This window comes from Chiloscyllium plagiosum, chromosome 16, assembly GCF_004010195.1.
Source record: "Chiloscyllium plagiosum isolate BGI_BamShark_2017 chromosome 16, ASM401019v2, whole genome shotgun sequence".
Taxonomy (NCBI): Eukaryota; Metazoa; Chordata; class Chondrichthyes; order Orectolobiformes; family Hemiscylliidae; genus Chiloscyllium; species Chiloscyllium plagiosum.
This window is the reverse complement of record NC_057725.1, coordinates 61,960,955-61,979,614: the sequence shown is the minus strand read 5'-3', so window position 1 is coordinate 61,979,614 and position 18,660 is coordinate 61,960,955. Positions and strand designations below refer to the sequence as shown.

The 18,660-nt window shown below is 40.5% G+C and overlaps 1 protein-coding gene across 8 annotated transcripts in view; it reads right to left on the bottom strand.

The window, feature by feature from the left end:
* The window catches only part of prdm11 (PR domain containing 11), a 177,625-nt gene that overhangs the window by 139,174 nt on the left and 19,791 nt on the right, over positions 1–18,660 (bottom strand). For 7 of the 8 annotated variants that reach the window (XM_043706243.1, XM_043706242.1, XM_043706246.1 and 4 more), the window contains exon 2: positions 4,887–5,007. In XM_043706243.1, coding sequence (XP_043562178.1) covers positions 4,887–5,002 — 116 coding nt within the window. In that variant the 5' untranslated portion in view covers positions 5,003–5,007. Of the gene's footprint in view, positions 1–4,886; positions 5,010–18,660 lie in introns of those variants that run through there. The other variant, XM_043706244.1, reaches the window with a different exon arrangement.

The following is an 18,660-nucleotide window of genomic DNA, read 5'->3' as shown; positions in this document are numbered from 1 at the left end:
TCACCTTGACCTCCCTCCACCTATCGCATTTCCAACGCCCCTCCCCCAAGTCCCTCCTCCCTACCTTTTATCTTAGCCTGCTGGACACACTGTCCTCATTCCTGAAGAAGGACTTATGCCCGAAACATCGATTCCCCTGTTCCTTGGATGCTGCCTGACCTGCTGCGCTTTTCCAGCAACACATTTTCTGCTCTGATCTCCAGCATCTGCAGCCCTCACTTTCTCCTATACATGGATTTTAGCCAGGCATTTGATAAGGTTCCCCATGGTAGGCTCACTCAAAAAGTAAGGAGGTATGGAATACAGGGAAACCTGTCTGTCTGTATACAGAATTGGCTGGCCCATAGAAGGCAAAGCGTGGTTATAGGTGGAAAGTATTCGGCCTGAAGCTCAGTGACTAGTGGTATTCCACAGGGATTGGCCCTCTGCTCGTTGTGATTTTTATAAATGACAGGGATGGGGAACTGGAAAGGTGGGTTAGTAAGTTTGCCAATGACATAAAATTTGGTGGAGTTGTGGACAGCATGGAGGGCTGTTGTGGGTTGCAACAGGACATTGACAGAATGCAGAACTGAGCTGATTAGTGGAAGATGGAGTTCAACCTGGAAAAGTGTGAAGTCATTCACTGTGAGAGGTCAAATTTGAACACAGAATATGGGGTTCTTGGCAGTGTGGAGGAACAGAGGGATCTTGGGGTCCATGTCCATGTCCATACATCCCTCAAAGTTGCCACCCAGGTTGATAGGATTGTTAAAAAGGCATATGGGGTGTTCACTTTCATTAGAAGGGAGATTGAAATTAAGAACCACAAGGTTATGCTATAGCTCTATAGAACCCTGGTTAGACCACACTTGGAGCAGTGTTCAGTTCTGGTCACCTTATTATAGGAGAGCTGTGGAAGCTTTAGAAAGGGTGTAGAGGAGATTTCCCACGATGCTGCCTGGACTGGAGAGCACTTCTTCTGAAGAAAGGTTGAGAGCGCTCGGGCTTTTCTCACTGGACTGAAGAAAGCTGACAGCTGACATGATAGAGGTGTACAAGATGTTGAGAGGCATAGATACAGAGGATAACCAGAGACTTTTTCTCCATAGCTGAAATGTCTATCACAAGGGAGAATAATTTTAAGGTAACTGGAGGAACGTTCAGGGGAGGTGTCACAGGTAGGTTCTTTAGAGTGGCAGGTGGAATGCACTGTGGCAATGGTAGTAGAGTCAGCTACTTTAGAGACATGGATTGGCACATGTAAGATAGTACATGTGATGGGTATGTAGGTTAGTCTAATCTTAGAATAGCATAAAATGCCAGCACAATATCAAGGGCCGAAGGGCCTGTACTGAGCTGTACTGTTCTGTTCTATGTTTTAAATAACGTCTGCATCACACCACACTGTGAACAATTTCATAAACAAACTTCAGTACATCCATGGTATCCTTCAGCATATAATGCATATAGTACAAAGATCACCTTAATGCACTATCTTTCTCATAAAAGCAAGGGCCAAGAAGTATCATTCCTGAAGCAAGAAACAGAGCAAGTTTCCATGTCAACACTACTTGACAATGGCCTGCATAGTCTGTCCACTAAATTTATCCCTTTCTCACATGCGCTGTGATTAACTCAGTGACCATATCTTAAATTGATTCAAGTTTTCTAAAGTTATAGTTTTTGATTGGCATGTTCTTTCAATAAGGTTAATGTTAAACGTCTTGCCGATAATTTTGCTTGACAGAGCCTGGCTGTTTTCCATGAGTGCGCAGTCCAGTTCGGAGTATGTCGCTGCTTTCTCATGTCTATCTTTCTATCATAAGGACAGATGGCACATCATCAATATTGTGTTAGATTGTTTAATATGTCCATCCCTGGCAAAATAGCATGTCTCTCATTTATCTGCTATATCAGAGTACATTCCTAGATTATCACAAATACAAAATAAAACATGAATACAAGTCATCTATGAAAAAACCCAAAAAAATGTATGTAAACATGTAGTCAAAATGGAGCTTCAGCAACCTGATCTGTGCTGTAAACTATCACTAAGTCAGTTAACCTTGAGTTACAGTGTTTCAACTGTTTGGCTGTTATAATCACTATTAATTTTATCAGTTCACTCTTTAGATAATAAGAAAATTTAGTATATGTGTATATGATTCTAATTATGATCCTAAAGTTGTCTAAACAATTGTGAGTTCATGAATTTAATGCATGTCTTTTCAGCAAGAAAAGGACTTAGCATGAAAAGACTCTCAGAACTGTTACAGTTCAGGTGGTAGCTATTTGGTCTAACATGTCTGTCCCTGCCAAGTCACTCATCAGCAGTTTGCAAACATCTTAAGGGAAGATGGCTGGTGCAAATACTAACCTGATCCAAACTGTTAATAGCCTCTGATGTGATATATTAAAATATATTTTCCATAAATATGTTACCTAAGCATGCCTCACACTAAAGTCTAGCTTATCGCCAGTTCTTGATCTGTAAGCAAGATCAGGTATTGATCAGGTATATCAATATATGAACTTAGATATTTTAACTGTATTCATTTTATTTTAACATTCTTTATTTTCCCTAAAAGTAAGTTTCTGTTAAATACTGTAACTATAGTACCAATGCACAAAGTTAGGTTCTGCTGTGTCAGAAAGTCAAAATTATTGTCCAACCACAGCAGCTATACTTCCATGATGAATTCATCACAAATGCAGCAAATACAGCAAACTTATTGATTTTTGTTGCCTTTACGTCTAGTGAATGCTTTATTTTGCTTGTCAGTTGCACACCCTTTAGCCCGATCAAGTCGAACTTGATCCATCCTTGCTCCAGCTATGTTAACCTGATGAGCATCTATGAATTATACAGTTACAATGCTGAGGTCGAATCTCTCTGTTAACTAAAACCAAACACCCAAAAAAGCTTGCCTTGCCTCTTAATCTGTTCAAATGTGAGTCTGAGTGAATGACACAGAACTCCTAATTTCCACTATTCAAAAAAAATTTATTTTCTTAATTCTAATAGTTAACACTAAACAAAAACAATTCACAAATCCTTTTTTTTTTAAACTGCTTATTATCTGGCTCCAACTCTATAAAAATATGCTGTTCCAATAACACACATATTGAACATTACATTAACTTAATCTCAAGACCATACAGTCTCTGTCGTCTTTGGTGTCTTCAATCTTTCAGCTGCTGATCTCCCTGGGTTGTCATCTTCTTTCTTTTTTACTGTAAATATGTTTTACATGGAAAGGTTCCATTTGATAGAGAGGGTTTTCTAATTCCTTTGAGAGCAAGATGTTAAATGTGCAGTTAGCTCTCTGGTTCTATGGAAGTTGCTCTCCCTCTATTTTTCAAAATATCGGGTTTATGTACCCCCATGACACATTAAATTCTCATAATGTGATTAGTTTCCAGGTGTCAAAACAATAAAATTCAAATTCCATTGCCTTCTGGTAACCTGTGCATTATTTAAACTAATTGGTTAAATTCGAATTGTTGTCAAAACAACTACCAAAACTCAGGTATCCATTTAACAGCCAATTGTTACATTGGAACAGCTGATCTTTAGCTGGTAGCTGTGGCTATAGTTTAAATTCAAAAATGCACTATCTTAAAGTGACCATATATGCTTTCGACTTCGTAACAATACCTTTTAATCATCTTTGCGTTCCTTTGAAAAAAATATCAAAGTCTCTAAAATCACTTATAGTTCATTAACAAACATAAATATTAATAATCATTGTGACTAGTTTATCTACAGTGTACTCACTGTATCACAACAGTAGCAAAAGCACAAACAAATAGCCTGTTCACAATACTGTTATAACATTTGCACCACACAAATGCTAGGCAATGACCAGCTCCAATAAGAGACAATCTAACCATCACCCAGTGACATTCCATGGTGTTCCCATCACTGAATCTCCCAAAAGAAACATTTTGGGGTTACCATTGACCAGAAACTCAACTGGGCTCACCACAAACACAGTGGTCACAAAAGCAGGTCAGAAGCTTGGAATACTGCAGCAAATAACTCCCCACCTGACTCCCCAGAGCCTGTCCACCATTTACAAGGCACAAGTCAGGGGTGTGGTGAAACAGACCCAACTTACCTGGATGGGTGCGGTTCCAACAACATTCAATAAGGTTGTCATCATCCAGGACAAAGCAGCATGCTTTATTGGCGCAACATCCACAAGCATCCATTCTCTCCACCACTGACACTCAGTAGCAGCAGTGTGTAGTACCTACAAGATGTACTGCAGAAATTCAAAGATCCTCAGACAGCACCTTCCAAACCCACAACTACTTCCATTGAAAAGGACAAGGGCAGCAGATATATGGCAACACTACCACTTCCAAATTCCCTTCCAACTCACTCACCACCCAGACTTGGAAACAGATCACTGTTCCTTTACTGTCACTGCGTGAAAATCCTGGAACTCCCTCTCTTAGGGCATCGTGGATCAACTAGCCCAATCAAGGATGTGGACTGCAGCAGTTCGAGAAGGCAGCTCACCATCACCTTCTCAAAGGCCACTAGGAATGGGCAATAAGTGCTGGCCAGTTAGTGATGCCCACATCCCACGAATGAATTAAAACAAAAACAAGAAATTTAATTCCCATTTAAAAAATATAGAGGTGAATAAGATCAAATAAATCTTTTGTTGTTGCACATCTTGTGGTCTTATCAAGTGGCACATTATCAACAATACTATGCAGTTTGCTATACTTCATCGTCAAACTCTTACACACTACAATAATGTATGAATCACTAAATCCTATACCATGCACATCTGCTTAAGTTTCAAATCAATTTGTACACAGCTGTTTAGATTCAAATTTTGTGAAGTGAAAAAAATGAAAATTAGAGTGGAGGCTTATTTGTTACTTACCATTGTCCATACTTGGCTTCCTCTTCAGGCAAAATTTTCTCAATCTTCACTTTCACACCTCCTTGCCTGTGATCTAATTGGTCTTTAATTTGTTTTGAAGGCCAGTTTTCATTCATTTTATCTGCAAAAAATTAAATCTGTATTAAATTGGCTTTAAAAAGCAAGCTAACATCAAACTAAAAGGTATTTATGTTAGGAATTGTAAGGTTATTCATCTTGGGAGTGCACTCACTAATAGCATCAAGTGCTTTTCACAACAGGTAAAAATATTCAAAGTATCTGGTTAAGATCCAGCCACTGTCTTTTGCCTAGTCCTAACCCAAAGAAAAGATGAACTGCAGAGATTCTGAAAATACCAAAGAAAAATGAAGATCAAATAACATTCAAATATGATAATGTAAGCACTGATAGTGTATTTTTAGTGTTACTTTGAGAAATCAACAAAAGGACAAATGCTTGTTGTTGTTGAGGGATTTTAAAAAGGATTCTGAATCCTGTATTAAGTAGCACAAATCTATCTATATTTGGAGTTAATTTACCACATGTGGGAGAAGTCAGAGACTTTCAGCATCTGGTTTTCACATAGGGCACAGTACCCCCTCAATTACAGCTCAGATTGGAGGTCAGCCTCACTCTACCTTTCCCAATAAAGTACAGGATATTGATATACAACACATTATGATGGCTACATGCAACACTGGATGTGGCAAGCATTGATGTCAATCATGTGAATAAAGATCAATGATGGACAACTTGATGGTCCACCTTAGGTCCTCCCAGCATCTCATGATATTTGCCAGACCCCCTATCTCCTGTCCTTGGGTTCTTAAGATAATTGACCACATTCCAACACCGATTGGTGTGCCCCTTCCTGGACATTAAATACTTGCTTATTACCAATGACTTCTCAAATTCAATCATGCAATTCATATCTCTTGCCAATCTTAATACTGAAAATTAAAAAGGATATTAATTTCTATCAACTGTTACAATATTTGTAATGTCAGCTCTAATATAAAGTCACTTATAAAGTTAAACCTCATACTAATGATTCCATGACAAAGCTAACAATTTCAGGAGCAGCTTCTCTTTTATCCAACTTGCAAAGCAGCACTTAATTTATTCTCGAGGTCATACTGACCCTATTTCAAAACTGTTTCTGCCTCGCCTTGGTACATTATGTGTCTTTTGGTACTCTTCAGAGGTTATCTTGTTTAGACCTTTTTGTTGTTCTCATCTTCCTGAAGAAGAAAAGTTTCTTCAAGGGTGTCTCTGCATCAAAAGCTAACTGCCTTCAGAAATTTAATTCCCCAATATCTAATAAATTTAAATTTATTATTGCACAAATCTGTGTCTACTCTAATATGTAATTATAATTATTTAAAAGCAATATCTTAGGTAGGACAAACTTCCCCTATTTCATTTAAATCTGGAAATCTCAAATTGGATGGTTTTCACCTGAGCTGCCTTATCAGAATCTTACTGTTTGCATTCTAGTCCCATCTTACGAAGACTCAGAAGCATTTTGTAGTCTGTCCGCAAAGGCCATGATTTGAGCTATATGAAATGCTGCATCAGCTAAAATTTCCTTTGATTGTCTGGGTCAGTTAAAAAAAACCCAAAATAGCCATTTTGTTATGTTCAGCCACAGGCAACTACAACAAGCGTCATCAGTGAAATCAGTTTCCATTTGCATGCTGACAACATCTAGTTCTACCTCAGCACCATTTGTCGACCCCTCTTACTGTCACTAAATTGTCTAATTGTTTATCTAACATCCCATACAGGGGATGAAAAGAACTTTCTTCCTATTAAATAGAAGACTGAGGCATTGTTTTTAGTCACCACCATAAACTCCATCCCACTCCTTGGCAACTGTCTGGGACGAAACAAGATTGCTCACATTATTGTTACACTTAACTCAAGATGATCGTTCGATAATACGTCTGCACCATCACTAAAAACAATTATTTTCACCTCCGTAACATATCCCTGTTACGGAGGGATCCCTGCTTCAGCCCATATATTGCTGAAACATAATTTAGAGCTGTTCCTAAACCTAAACCTGATTATTTCAATGCACTCAGAGTTGATCTCCTACAGTCTATTCAAGTAATATAGAGGTCACTCAAAACACTGCATCCCTATCTTTACTTGCAAACCCTACATGGCCTGCATCAGTTCAAAAAGAGAGAAAGAAAACGACAGATGGCAGCTTACATTGCTGGAACTGAAAATGGAGGCCTTTGACTGTGTGGAACATTCTAACAAGGATAAGTTGGAGCCCAATTCAAGACTCAGCGTGGAGCTGTTCAAATTTGCTACCTCTCCCAAAATTTCACACAAGGAATCAGAGGCATTTTTCTTTTCTTTTTAAAAGACAGCTAAACATTTGAGATAGCCAAAATAAAATTCAACACTGCTCAATAAATTTCATCACATTAATCTTGGGATGAGCCTTTTACTACAATCAGTAATAACTAAACCAGCTGTTTCTCATAAGAGACGAGAAATGAATTTGCATTCTTAACTTGTAATGGCTCCCCAGTATAGATTCTCAGTCAGGCCGAGGCCTTGCACAAACTTAAGGGCTGGAATTCAGATCAATTTTGGTAATGACTGGTTCCGCAATCACTGAAACAACCACACCAGTACTGACCTTCATTAGAACTATGTGACCAATTAACTAGACATTTATTTTGATTAGTTTGATTTGGATGTTGCTAAGGAATTTAACAGTTCCAACCAGCAGTAGATTGACCTTCCAGGGTCTTCACTCTCCTAGACACCAGCTTATGAGTTCTCTTACTCAATTCAAGCTTAGTGAGACTCTTTTGCTGTCTCGAGTCCACAGACCAGCAGCAACTACAATGGCCTGCTGGCCCAGATCCTAGAGAAAATTCTAACCGTTTGGCAGAGGCTTGGCTTTATTTTGGGGTTTTGCTGTGGGCTGACCTAACATCCCTCGGTTCAGGATATGTCCCGAGTGATGCTATGAAATTGGCCTCACTCAAATGGTGTTTTCCAAGCTCAGTTGGCTTGGCAAGGGAGTTCATTTCCATTGGTATACCCTATGACTCATAAGTTTCACTTGCTGCATTTTCTAATGATAAAGCAAGCTGTCGTGCCTATTTGAAGTCCAACTGGCCTACAGCGAATAGGCGTTTTTGTATGATCACAACTCTCATTCCCACTGAAATAACTCCATGAAGGTCGGTATCCCCGTCATCAAGGCACCTCTTATTTACACGTGCATAGTACGTGACACTAACCCAGCTAGCACAGAGCCAGCTCCTAGAGTGAACAGAAGTCCTAACACTCCTGTTTATATCGGTCAGTCAGGGTTCCCTGAATAGACCAGGTTAACAGCCCCAATCAGAAAATCATTCAATGAGGTCCATCTGGCTGACTGCTTTCCAATCACTACATTGGGTGTGTTTTTTAAAAAAAAATCACAGAAGTGTTCGAGTATAAGAGTAAAGATGTCTTTCTTCAATTGTACAGAACCTTGCTAAGATCACAACTGGCATATTTTGTGCATTTTTAGTCCCTTATATAAAGAAGGACATACTTTTTGTAGAGTACAGCGGATGCTCACTAGATTAATTCCTGGGAATAACAGGACTGTCCTTTAGATTAGATTACATTACAGTGTGGAAACAGGCCCTTCGGCCCAACAAGTCCACACCGACCCACCGAAGCGCAACCCACCCATACCCCTCCCCCTACATTTAGATTTACCCCTTACCTAACACTACAGGCAATTTAGTATGGCCAATTCACCTGACCTGAACATCTTTGTACTGTGGGAGGAAACCGGAGCACCCGGAGGAAACCCACGCAGACACGGGGAGAACGTGCAAACTCCACACAGTCAGTCGCCTGAGTCAGGAATTGAACCCGGGTCTCTGGCACTGTGAGGCAGCAGTGCTAACCACTGTGCCACCGTGCCGCCCACTGCCACCGTGCCGTCCTATGAGAAGACTTTGAATAGATCTGGGCCTGTAACTTCCACAGTAGTGGTTTTCAATCCAAAGCAGTGATTTTCAACCACTGTATCACCAAAACATGCTTGTGCACCAAGACAATTTGAGAATTGTGCTGTGAAATTTTCAGGTAGCAGCACTGCTTTACTGAGATGCCAAGGCTGCATTCATGCTTCTGATCTCTTTTGGAGCCTTGGTGTGTATTATTGAAGACAAATTCTGCTGATACCAAATGCTCTTATTTTCTGTGCATGTGCCAGCCTTCAGAACCGCACATGCAATAGGCTTCCAATAATGCACCTGTGTGCACATATGTTACTGTGCAAGTCCAAGCAAAGGGAAATCCACTCAGTTATGCAGCCTGCTTACGCATGCCTAGGTCCAAACATTCAGCTTGAGCATGTGCACTTAACCTGTCTATCCCATTTTAAGTAGTTGTAGGTTTCAATTAAATCCATTCTCATTATTCGAAACACCAAAGAACACAGGCAATGATGTCCAATCTTTTCTTAAGACAATCCAGTGAACTTTTGTTGAACTTTCAATCGAAATAACATGCTTCCTGAGATAAAGATATCAAACCTGCACACAGTACTCCAGGCTTGGTCTGACCAAAGTTCTGTACAATTAAAAACAAGACATTCTTACTCTTGCAGAAAGAGCCAACAGGCCATTGGCTTTCCGAATAGCTTGCTGCACATGTTAGCCTTCAATCATTATTGACAAGGACACTTAAGTCTTTTTGTACATCTTCACTTGCCAACTTTTTACTATTTAAGAAATACTCTGCTGGAATCATAGACGGCCCCTCATTAAGCTGAAGAAGCTACAGCTCCCACAGGCAAGGGGAGGATTGGACTTCCCAGATTTTAGGAATTATCAGTTAAGTTCCCTATTAAGTTACATAGCTGATTGGGTCTTGTCTGACTGGACATCGAGGCTTCTCAAGTAAAATGCCCACTTATTAATCTTTTATTTTCAGACAAGAGGAAAACCATTACAGATCACTGTAAAAACCCTATAATACTAAACACAATTAAAGCTTGGAATATAATGCAGCAAAATGAGGGCAACTCACATAAAACATCCCCCTATGCTCCGATAGTGGGTGCATGGGGATTTCAACCAGGGTTTACAGATGCCAATTTTAAACTCTGGAGATCCAGGGACATCTCATGTTTAGGGGACCTATTTAAAGAAGGGGTCCTGATGTCTTTTGAACAGCTGTGTCAGAAATTCGGATTTCCTAATGGAGACCTCTTTCGATACTTCCAAATTCGAGATTATATACAGAAGACGACTACGTTATTAGATAGTCTTTACAAATCAGATAGAGAATGTAGATGCTACGACCAATGGGGGTATCTTCCATCAGTACTATTTATCATTTATGATTTGGAGATGCCGGTGTTGGACTGGGGTGTACAAAGTTAAAAATCACACAACACCAGGTTATAGTCCAACAGGTTTAATTGGAAGCACACTAGCTTTCGGAGCGACGCTCCTTCATCAGATGATTCATCATGTAGTAAATTTATCATTTACTACATGATGAAGTATCGGGAGATATGGACAATCTGTTTAAAACATGGGATCAGGATTTGGGACTAGAAATCTCTATAGAAACGTGGAATGACATTTGGGAAAATGCCAGAAGAATCACCATCTGCAACAGAACTCAGGCTATCCAGCTGAAGATACTTCATAGGGCCCATACAGCACCAGATCGATTGGCAAAATTTAAGGCAGGAGCATTTCCAATGTGTCCCAAATGTAAAATAGAGGTGGGCACTCTTGTACATTGCCTATGGACCTGTCATAAGATCCGTAGATACGAGACTAAACTAGCAAGTACTCTGACAGAAATTTTAGGAACGGAAATTAAAGTGGACCCTGTATCTCTCCTTTTGGGCTTTTCGAACTTACCCTCCCTATGCACGGGAAGAGATTATTTTCTATTCTCTCTTTCTGTGCAAGGAAAAATATTTTGGTAAACTGGGTGGCTGAGAGCCCCCCTGGACTTTCAAATTGGCACAGATTAATTATGGAATGTATTCCCCTTGACTTCCTTACAAATATGGTGCACCGAAAGACCGAATTATTTCATAAAATATGGCAGCCCTTCTTGAATTATATAAATACAGATATTTCGGCTATCCTAACAAGGGCTTTTATTTAATTAGATTGCGAACCTGGCTGGTCCGGGGCCCCTTGGGAGAGGAATCCCGCACGAATACGGGATTTGTTACATTTGATGTTAACACATTCCGAGCATGTATCTCACTATCCAATTTCTGTGTTATCCATTTATTTTTCTTTCTCTTAGTTGAATAATGTAAGAGACTTAATTATACACTCTGGTTAGTTGTAGGTTAGATTAGTAGTTAGTTGAGTTTGTTTTTTCCTCTCGGTATTTTTCTTTTGTTAAATTTTGGTTATTATTTATTTAAGATTTAATTGTATATCAATGTTTGTACTTGAGATTTGTGTTTATTTTTGTAAACTTGTAAAAATGTTAAATTTCCAATAAAAATATCTATATGAAAAAGAAATACTTTGCATGTCTATTCCTCCTCCCAAAGTGGAGGACCTCACATTTTATTCCATCTACAATGATCTCGCCTATTGTCCAAATCCTCCTTATTCCATTTTACATTTTCCACACAATACATATTCCCACGTAGCTTTGTATCATACACAAATTTGGAATTATTAGATTTAGTCCTCACTTCCAAATTACTGATTATATGTGTGAACAGCTCAGTCACAAGTATTAATCCTTCACAGCCTGCCATAAAGGGATTGACTTGTTTACTCCTACTGTTTTCTGCCAATCCTTAATCCATGCCAGTACATGGTCTCCTGTCCCATGTGCTTTCATTTTATTAATCAATCTCTTATGGGGGACGGCCTTTTTCAAAATTCTTCTGAAATTCAAAGAATGCAATGTTCATCAACTCTTATCAATTTGAATACTAACTTCCTCAAAAAAACTCCAAGTTTCATCAAATACAATTTCCCATTCACAAATTCAAGCTGACTATGCTCAATTTGATATTATCTAAGTGTCTATTCAGGATATACCTCGTTAACTTGTTCTATGTCTCACTAAAGCATTCAACACAAGGTTAGCTTACAAGATTCTGGGAAATGTTCACCGTCCGAATCATAACAGTACTCACCATCTCGTATAGTTTGACAGTGCCATTTTTGACAGCTTCAAGGCGAGGAATGAGTGAAACAGAACTGTAGATTAGAGTGGTGCTGGAAAAGCACAGCAGGTCAGGCAGCATCTGAGGAGCAGGAAAATCGACGTTTCGGGCAAAAGCCCTTCATCAGGAATAGAGGCAGGGTGCCTGCAGAGTGGAGAGCATTTATCTCTCCACTCTGCAGGCACCCTGCCTCTATTCCTGATGAAGGGCTTTTGCCTGAAACGTAGATTTTCCTGCTCCTCGGATGCTGCCTGACCTGCTGTGCTTCTCCAGCACCACTCTAATCTAGACTCTGGTTTCCAGCATCTGCAGTCCTTGTTTTTACCTGAAACAGAACTGTAACCTAGCCCCCAGTCTGCTTTTTTTAAAAACAGTGTCAAATAAACTCTACAATCTGTCCAGTCTGAAAACGTTGAAAAAATACAGGACAGACTTATGCAGAAACTCCTGTACACTGATAATCTGCACTAGTCACTCAGGGAGAAATTCAGCCAGACAGACCCATGGATTGTCTCTTCTATGCAAATAATTTGTTCACCTTACTCCTAGGATTTGAGAATACCATAGTTACAAGATAGGCTGTCATACCTCCATCCTTAATCATGAAAATTACACACCACTAAAAGCATTTAGCAAATTTTTCCAACATGTACCCACGGTCATAGGCAGTCTGTCTCTTTACACAGAACAGGAGATATAAGGAGTACAGCTACCACCAAAATTCCCTCTAAGCTCAGTGCCTGCTAGGAGATCCTATGCACAATGGTCATGGTGCCAATACACCGACTGTAAAGTGTTCCTGCTAATTTTTTTTTCCTGACAAACCTGAAAGTCAGAACCGAAAGCAAACAGCGTATAGAAGTCACAGCCACACACATCTGGAAGGACTACACAACAAAATAAAAAATAAGAAGAATACAGGCTACCACTTTTGTCCAAATCACAAAATGTACATTTGAGTAACATCAAGCTGATTCTTTGGACCAAGATAAAAAGGTGGGGAAAATAAAACTCAATAGTTAACCAACTGCTTCTCCCCCACTCGTGATCTCCACCTCCTGGTGAGATATTAAAGAGTTAATTTGTTCTTCTAACCTGCAAGAAATTGAATGCCCTGGGGGTAAGGTAGTGTGTCTTTGTCTTATAGGTGGAATGTGGGAGGTTTACATAGCCATCTCCTTGCCCTTCAAGGATGATTTACATTTTCATCCAGAAATTAGTAAGAACATTACAGTTGGAATTTGACTACTCCCCTATAGTTACAAAAAACGATTTGCAACAGATATGACCATTAAGGGATGATTTGTACTATGTTGTTTCTGGAGGTGAGGTGGTCACTGTATTGTATCTTGAGTGGCATTTGATTGTGAGGGAGTGACTAGCGGTTGTCTTGTGAATATTACTATTTTATATAAAGGAAGGACTGTTTCCTATGTTCAGGGAGAACTTTTGCCACGACCCTGTAAGCCCTATGAGTTGTGTTAAAGGTTTCTCCAAAGCCTGTATTGTACGGTGTTTAATACATTTGGTTGCTTGTTCACAGAAGTTGGTATTTGCAGTTGCATCAAGTGTGTAAGGACCTCAGGAAAAATAACTTAACACTGGACTCTCCTTCTCTTCCCATCTCACTTCAGGAATTCCCCACCACCTTCTGTTCCATGTGTGGAATCACTACCACCGGAGTTGGGGAAGTGGAGATTTTGATGTGGGGGGGGCTTCTGATCTCTCCTTGTTCTCCCCCAGCTCATACCTCTGGCTCTCCCTGCATCATCATCTCCTCACCCAGGCCTAAAGCCTTCCTCGTCCACTGCCATAGAGTCGCTTTGTTCCCTCCCCCCCCCCCAAACTGATCTTCAGCTCCGGAGCGCTCCTGTTCTCATCACACTCCAGGAATTCCCACCACCTTCTGTCCCACATTTGGCATCCCTCTCCCCATCACTGAAGCTCATTTGAAAACTATGCGCATGCTTCCCTGCACATTCACAGTAATGCAGAGAAATAAAACGTGTATAGTAAGTATGGAAATGTTAGCACGAGAGCAAGGCAGAAGGGAAACCATATTGTAAATAGTGAATACAACAGGTTAGATTGAAAGAAGTACACGCAAATCATGTTTGGGATCTTGGTCAATGAGGAGAGAATTAATAAAAGTGTGAGACAGCAGTTGGGTGAGAGCTTTGAGAAGCAGCTCCATTCTGTCTGCAAGCATGACCACCATCCTCCAATAGGTTATCATTTTAATTCTCCAACTTGCTGTCATGCTGACACTTCCATAATCAGCCCACTACACTATTCTGTTAGGGAGTGATTGCTGACTCCAACAACTGTGAGCATCTACTCATGCATTCATTGGGGAACACATGTTTCCGTGCACTGATGTCACCACGTATATTTCATGTGTGGCGTTGTGCACAACAGCGTATTTGTGAGGAAGCACGCACATACTTTTGAAATGGGCTTCAGCGACGGGGAGAGGGATGCCGCACATGGAGCGGAAGGTAATGGGAATTCCTGGAGTGAGATGAGGAGAACCTGGGAGGTGGAGAGAGACACAGAATGAAGAGAACCTGGAGCAGGGGGCAGGAAGGGCCAGGCTTGGGTGATAGGACGACAACACAGGGAGAGGCAGAAGTGTGGGCTGAAGGAGAACAAGGAGAGCCAAGAGGCCCTCCAGATGCCAATTTCCTCTTCCCCCTATACATGCATGATTCAATACAGCACAGCATGCATATGTTGGCATCAGCAAACTCAGCTATTCCATTAGGGCTCAACATATACTTCAAGAACAGCACTTCATCTTTCAATTTACAGCCTCTGAACTCACCAAAGAGTTCAATAATTTCAGACCATCAACCTTGCCCCATGCCCCACCTCAATTCTGTTTTCATTGTCTTTTCAATTAACAGTAATGCCCCATCAGCCTAATCTTGATCATCAATAAAGTGATAGAAAGGGTTACCAACAATACTATCAAGCAGCACTTGCTAAGCAATAACCTGCTCACTAACTTTCAGTTTGGGTTCTTCCAGGGCCACTTAGCTCAGGACCACGTCGCAGCTTTAGTATAAACATGGTCAAAACAGTTGACTTCCAGAGATGAAGTGAGAATGACTGTCTTTGACATCAAGGTCACTTTTGATTGTATGTGACTTCAAGGAGCCCTAATTAATTGGAGCCAATCAGAATGGTGGTGGTGCTGAAGTGTATTCTCCAGTGGTTGGAGTCACTCATATGCACAAAGGAAAATGATTGGATATTGAAGATCAGTCATCTCAGCCCTATAATAATCACTGGAGTTTCACGGGGTTGTGTCCTAGGCCCGAAGATTGTCTGCTGCTTCATCATTGACCTTCCAACCACCATAAGGTCAGAAGTTGGGACGTGCATGGATGATTACACAATGCTCAGCACCGTTCATGAATCCTCAGCAGTACATGTCAAAATACAGCAAGATCTGAATATTATCTAGATTTGAGCTGACAAGTGGTAAGTAACATCACACCACACAAATGACAGGCAATGACCATCTCTAACAAGATGGGCTCTAAAGAAGGGTTACACCTGAAACGTCAACTTCTCCACAGCCTGATGTTACCCAGCTTGCTGTGTTCTTCCAGCGTTGAAAAAAGTGGTGCTGGAAAAACACAGCAGGCCAGGCAGCATCCAAGCAGCAGGAGAATCGACGTTTTGGGCATAAGCCCTTCTTCATTCCTGAAGGTCTTATGCCCGAAACGTCGATTCTCCTGCTCCTCGGATGCTGCCTGGCCTGCTGTGTTTTTCCAGCACCACATTTTTCAACTCTGGTACTCCAGCATCTGCAGTCCTCACTTTCTCCCTGTGTTCTTCCAGCCTCCTGCTTGTCTACCGGGAGTTGTCCCTTGACATTCAACAGCATTACCACTACTGAATCCTCCACTGTCAGCATCCTGGGGGGTTACCACATAAAATTTAGCATGGCCAATTCACCTAACCTGCACATCTTTGGACTGTGGGAGGAAACCGGAGCACCTAGAGGAAATCCATGCAGACACAGGGATAGTGTGCAAACTCCACACAGACAGTCGCCTGAGAATGGAATTGAACCTGGGTGCCTTGCACTGTGAGGCAGCAGTGCTAACCACTGAGCCACCGTGACATATTAGACAACTGACCAAAATCTCCTGGTTTCTGCCCCGTTTAAGTAAGGAAGTTACATTCAGTATTTTCTAATGTAATGGAACCTCCACAAACGCAAGTGGCCCTAACATTGAAACTAACATGTCAACTATCTCACAAGCCACTCCTTTTATGACTGAAATGTCATAATTTCAGACATGACATTATCCACAAATTTCTTACCATCACTTTCCTGGTCATTGTAATTTCACTGAACTCCTCTCTCCTATCTCTTTCCTCATTCACACTTATTTCTGGAGATGTTAATTGTATCCTTTACAGTGAAAACCAATGTAGAGTACCCATTCAATTCATCTGCTATCTTCTTATTTTTCATTACTGATTCCCAGACTCAAATTCTAGAGGACAGCACTCATTTTATCTTTTTTTTAATGTAAGAGTCAAAGAGTCAGAGATGTACAGCATGGAAACAGACCCTTCGGTCCAACCCATCCATGCCGACCAGATATCCCAACCCAATCTAGTCCCACCTGCCAGCACCTGGCCCATATCCCCCCAAACCCTTCCTATTCATATACCCATCCAAATGCCTCTTAAATGATGTAGATAGGAAATTTTAACTATCTGCTTACACGTTTCGAGCCAGCTTTTACTTGTACTCTAATTTTGCCCCCATTTTTAAAATCATTTAATAGCTTCTGACCTTCCTACTATCTTAGCAAGTTTATAAGCCTGTTCTTTATGATATAATCTTTTAACAATTTAATTAGTTACAGGCCTCTCTTTGGATTTTTTTTAAAATTGTTGGAATGTATCTAATATGTACATTCTGAAATGTCCCCTAAATGAGTGTCACTCCATCTCCACCAATCTATTCCTTAACTTAATTTGCTAGATTATTTTAGCTAGCTCTATTTTCACACCCTCACAAATCCCCTTATTTAAAGTTTAAAATGCTAGTCTTGGGTTGAGTGAGACAAAGGCTCAGCTAGCGAGACTTGAATCATATAAGAACTTGCAGTAAATGATAAGGTGTTGGAGGCAAGAGTATAATGCCAGGTGGCTTAATCTTTACTGCTAATGCTCGCTGATTGTAACGGTCACCTAATCAATATAGATGTTGCCTTATTCGGAAGTTGCTCCCTGTAAGTGACTATATAATTCCTTAAGAATCTGCTCTTCAAGGGAAGACCGAGAACAGCTGTCTTGGTGCACATGGGCAATCATTCTCTCTCTCTCTCTCTCTCTCTCTCCATGGCCCGGAATAAAGATGAAGGAGGTAAAGCCATTTTATGCCTCAGAGTGCTTGCTTCGACTGATACGGGGATAAGGAAACAGGGTAACACTATCTTGTTGTATAATGCAAACTGTAATATAAGGGCTGTTGTGATAGAGTGATATTATGCGAGTAATGCCTGCAATGGAAATGTGCCTTAAGATGTCTGAGCAGACAAATACAGGTCGAGTATAGCCTGCTCAGTAGTTGGCTCCAAAGCTCCAATAAAGTGTTCCAAAAACATTCTATCAAATTATCTATGCTATCGTCGGTTATTTGATTTTTCCAGTCTAAATGTAGATTAAAATTCCCCATTATAGTTGCCATTTATTTTTAACAAGCTCCCATCATTTCTTCCTTTGGTTACTATTACTAGATCTATACGCCACTTCCACGAGTGACTTCTTGTCTCTACCCAAGCTGCTCCTAGATCTTGATTTCCTGAATTTAAGTCATCCCTCCCTACTCTGATAATACTACCATTAAATAAAGTTAAAAATCACACAACACCAGGTTATAGTCCAACAGGTTTATTTGAAAGTACAAGCTTTCGGATTGCTGCTCCTTCGTCAGATAGCAAGTGGAGCAGGATCATAGGACAGAATTTATAGCAAAAGATCGAAGTGTCATACAACTGATGCAATGTGTTGACCAAACCTAGATTTCCGTTAAGTCTTTCATCACTTAGAATGGGTTGCAAGTTTTGATTTGTTAAAATGTAAATCCCAGAATTTCTTCCAAGTCACATTCCCGAAACAACTTAAAGTTTTATTAAAAAAAGGTGACATCGCAGCTTAGATAATGCATGAAAGGTGTGAGTTTGGAGTCTGTCTGTGTTCCAACCTTGAGTCAGATGGGTTCTATTTGCAAAGTAAGAATTGATAAAATGTCACATGGACTGACTGCCTACAGATTGTGTGCTTTTTGAACAAAGTAGAATCTACCTGCAAATGCAAAAAACCTGAAGGGCTTATGCCCAAAACTTTGATTCTCCTGCTCCTTGGATGCTGCCTGACCTGCTGCGCTTTTCCAGCAACACATTTTCAGCAATGCAAAAAACCTGTTGGACTATAACCTGGTATTGTCTGGTTTTTAAACTCTGTCCACCACCAGCACCTCCACATCATATCACTAAAATAAGGGAGGCAGCCTTCTATCTTTTCCGAGTTTCCTATTCCTCTGAA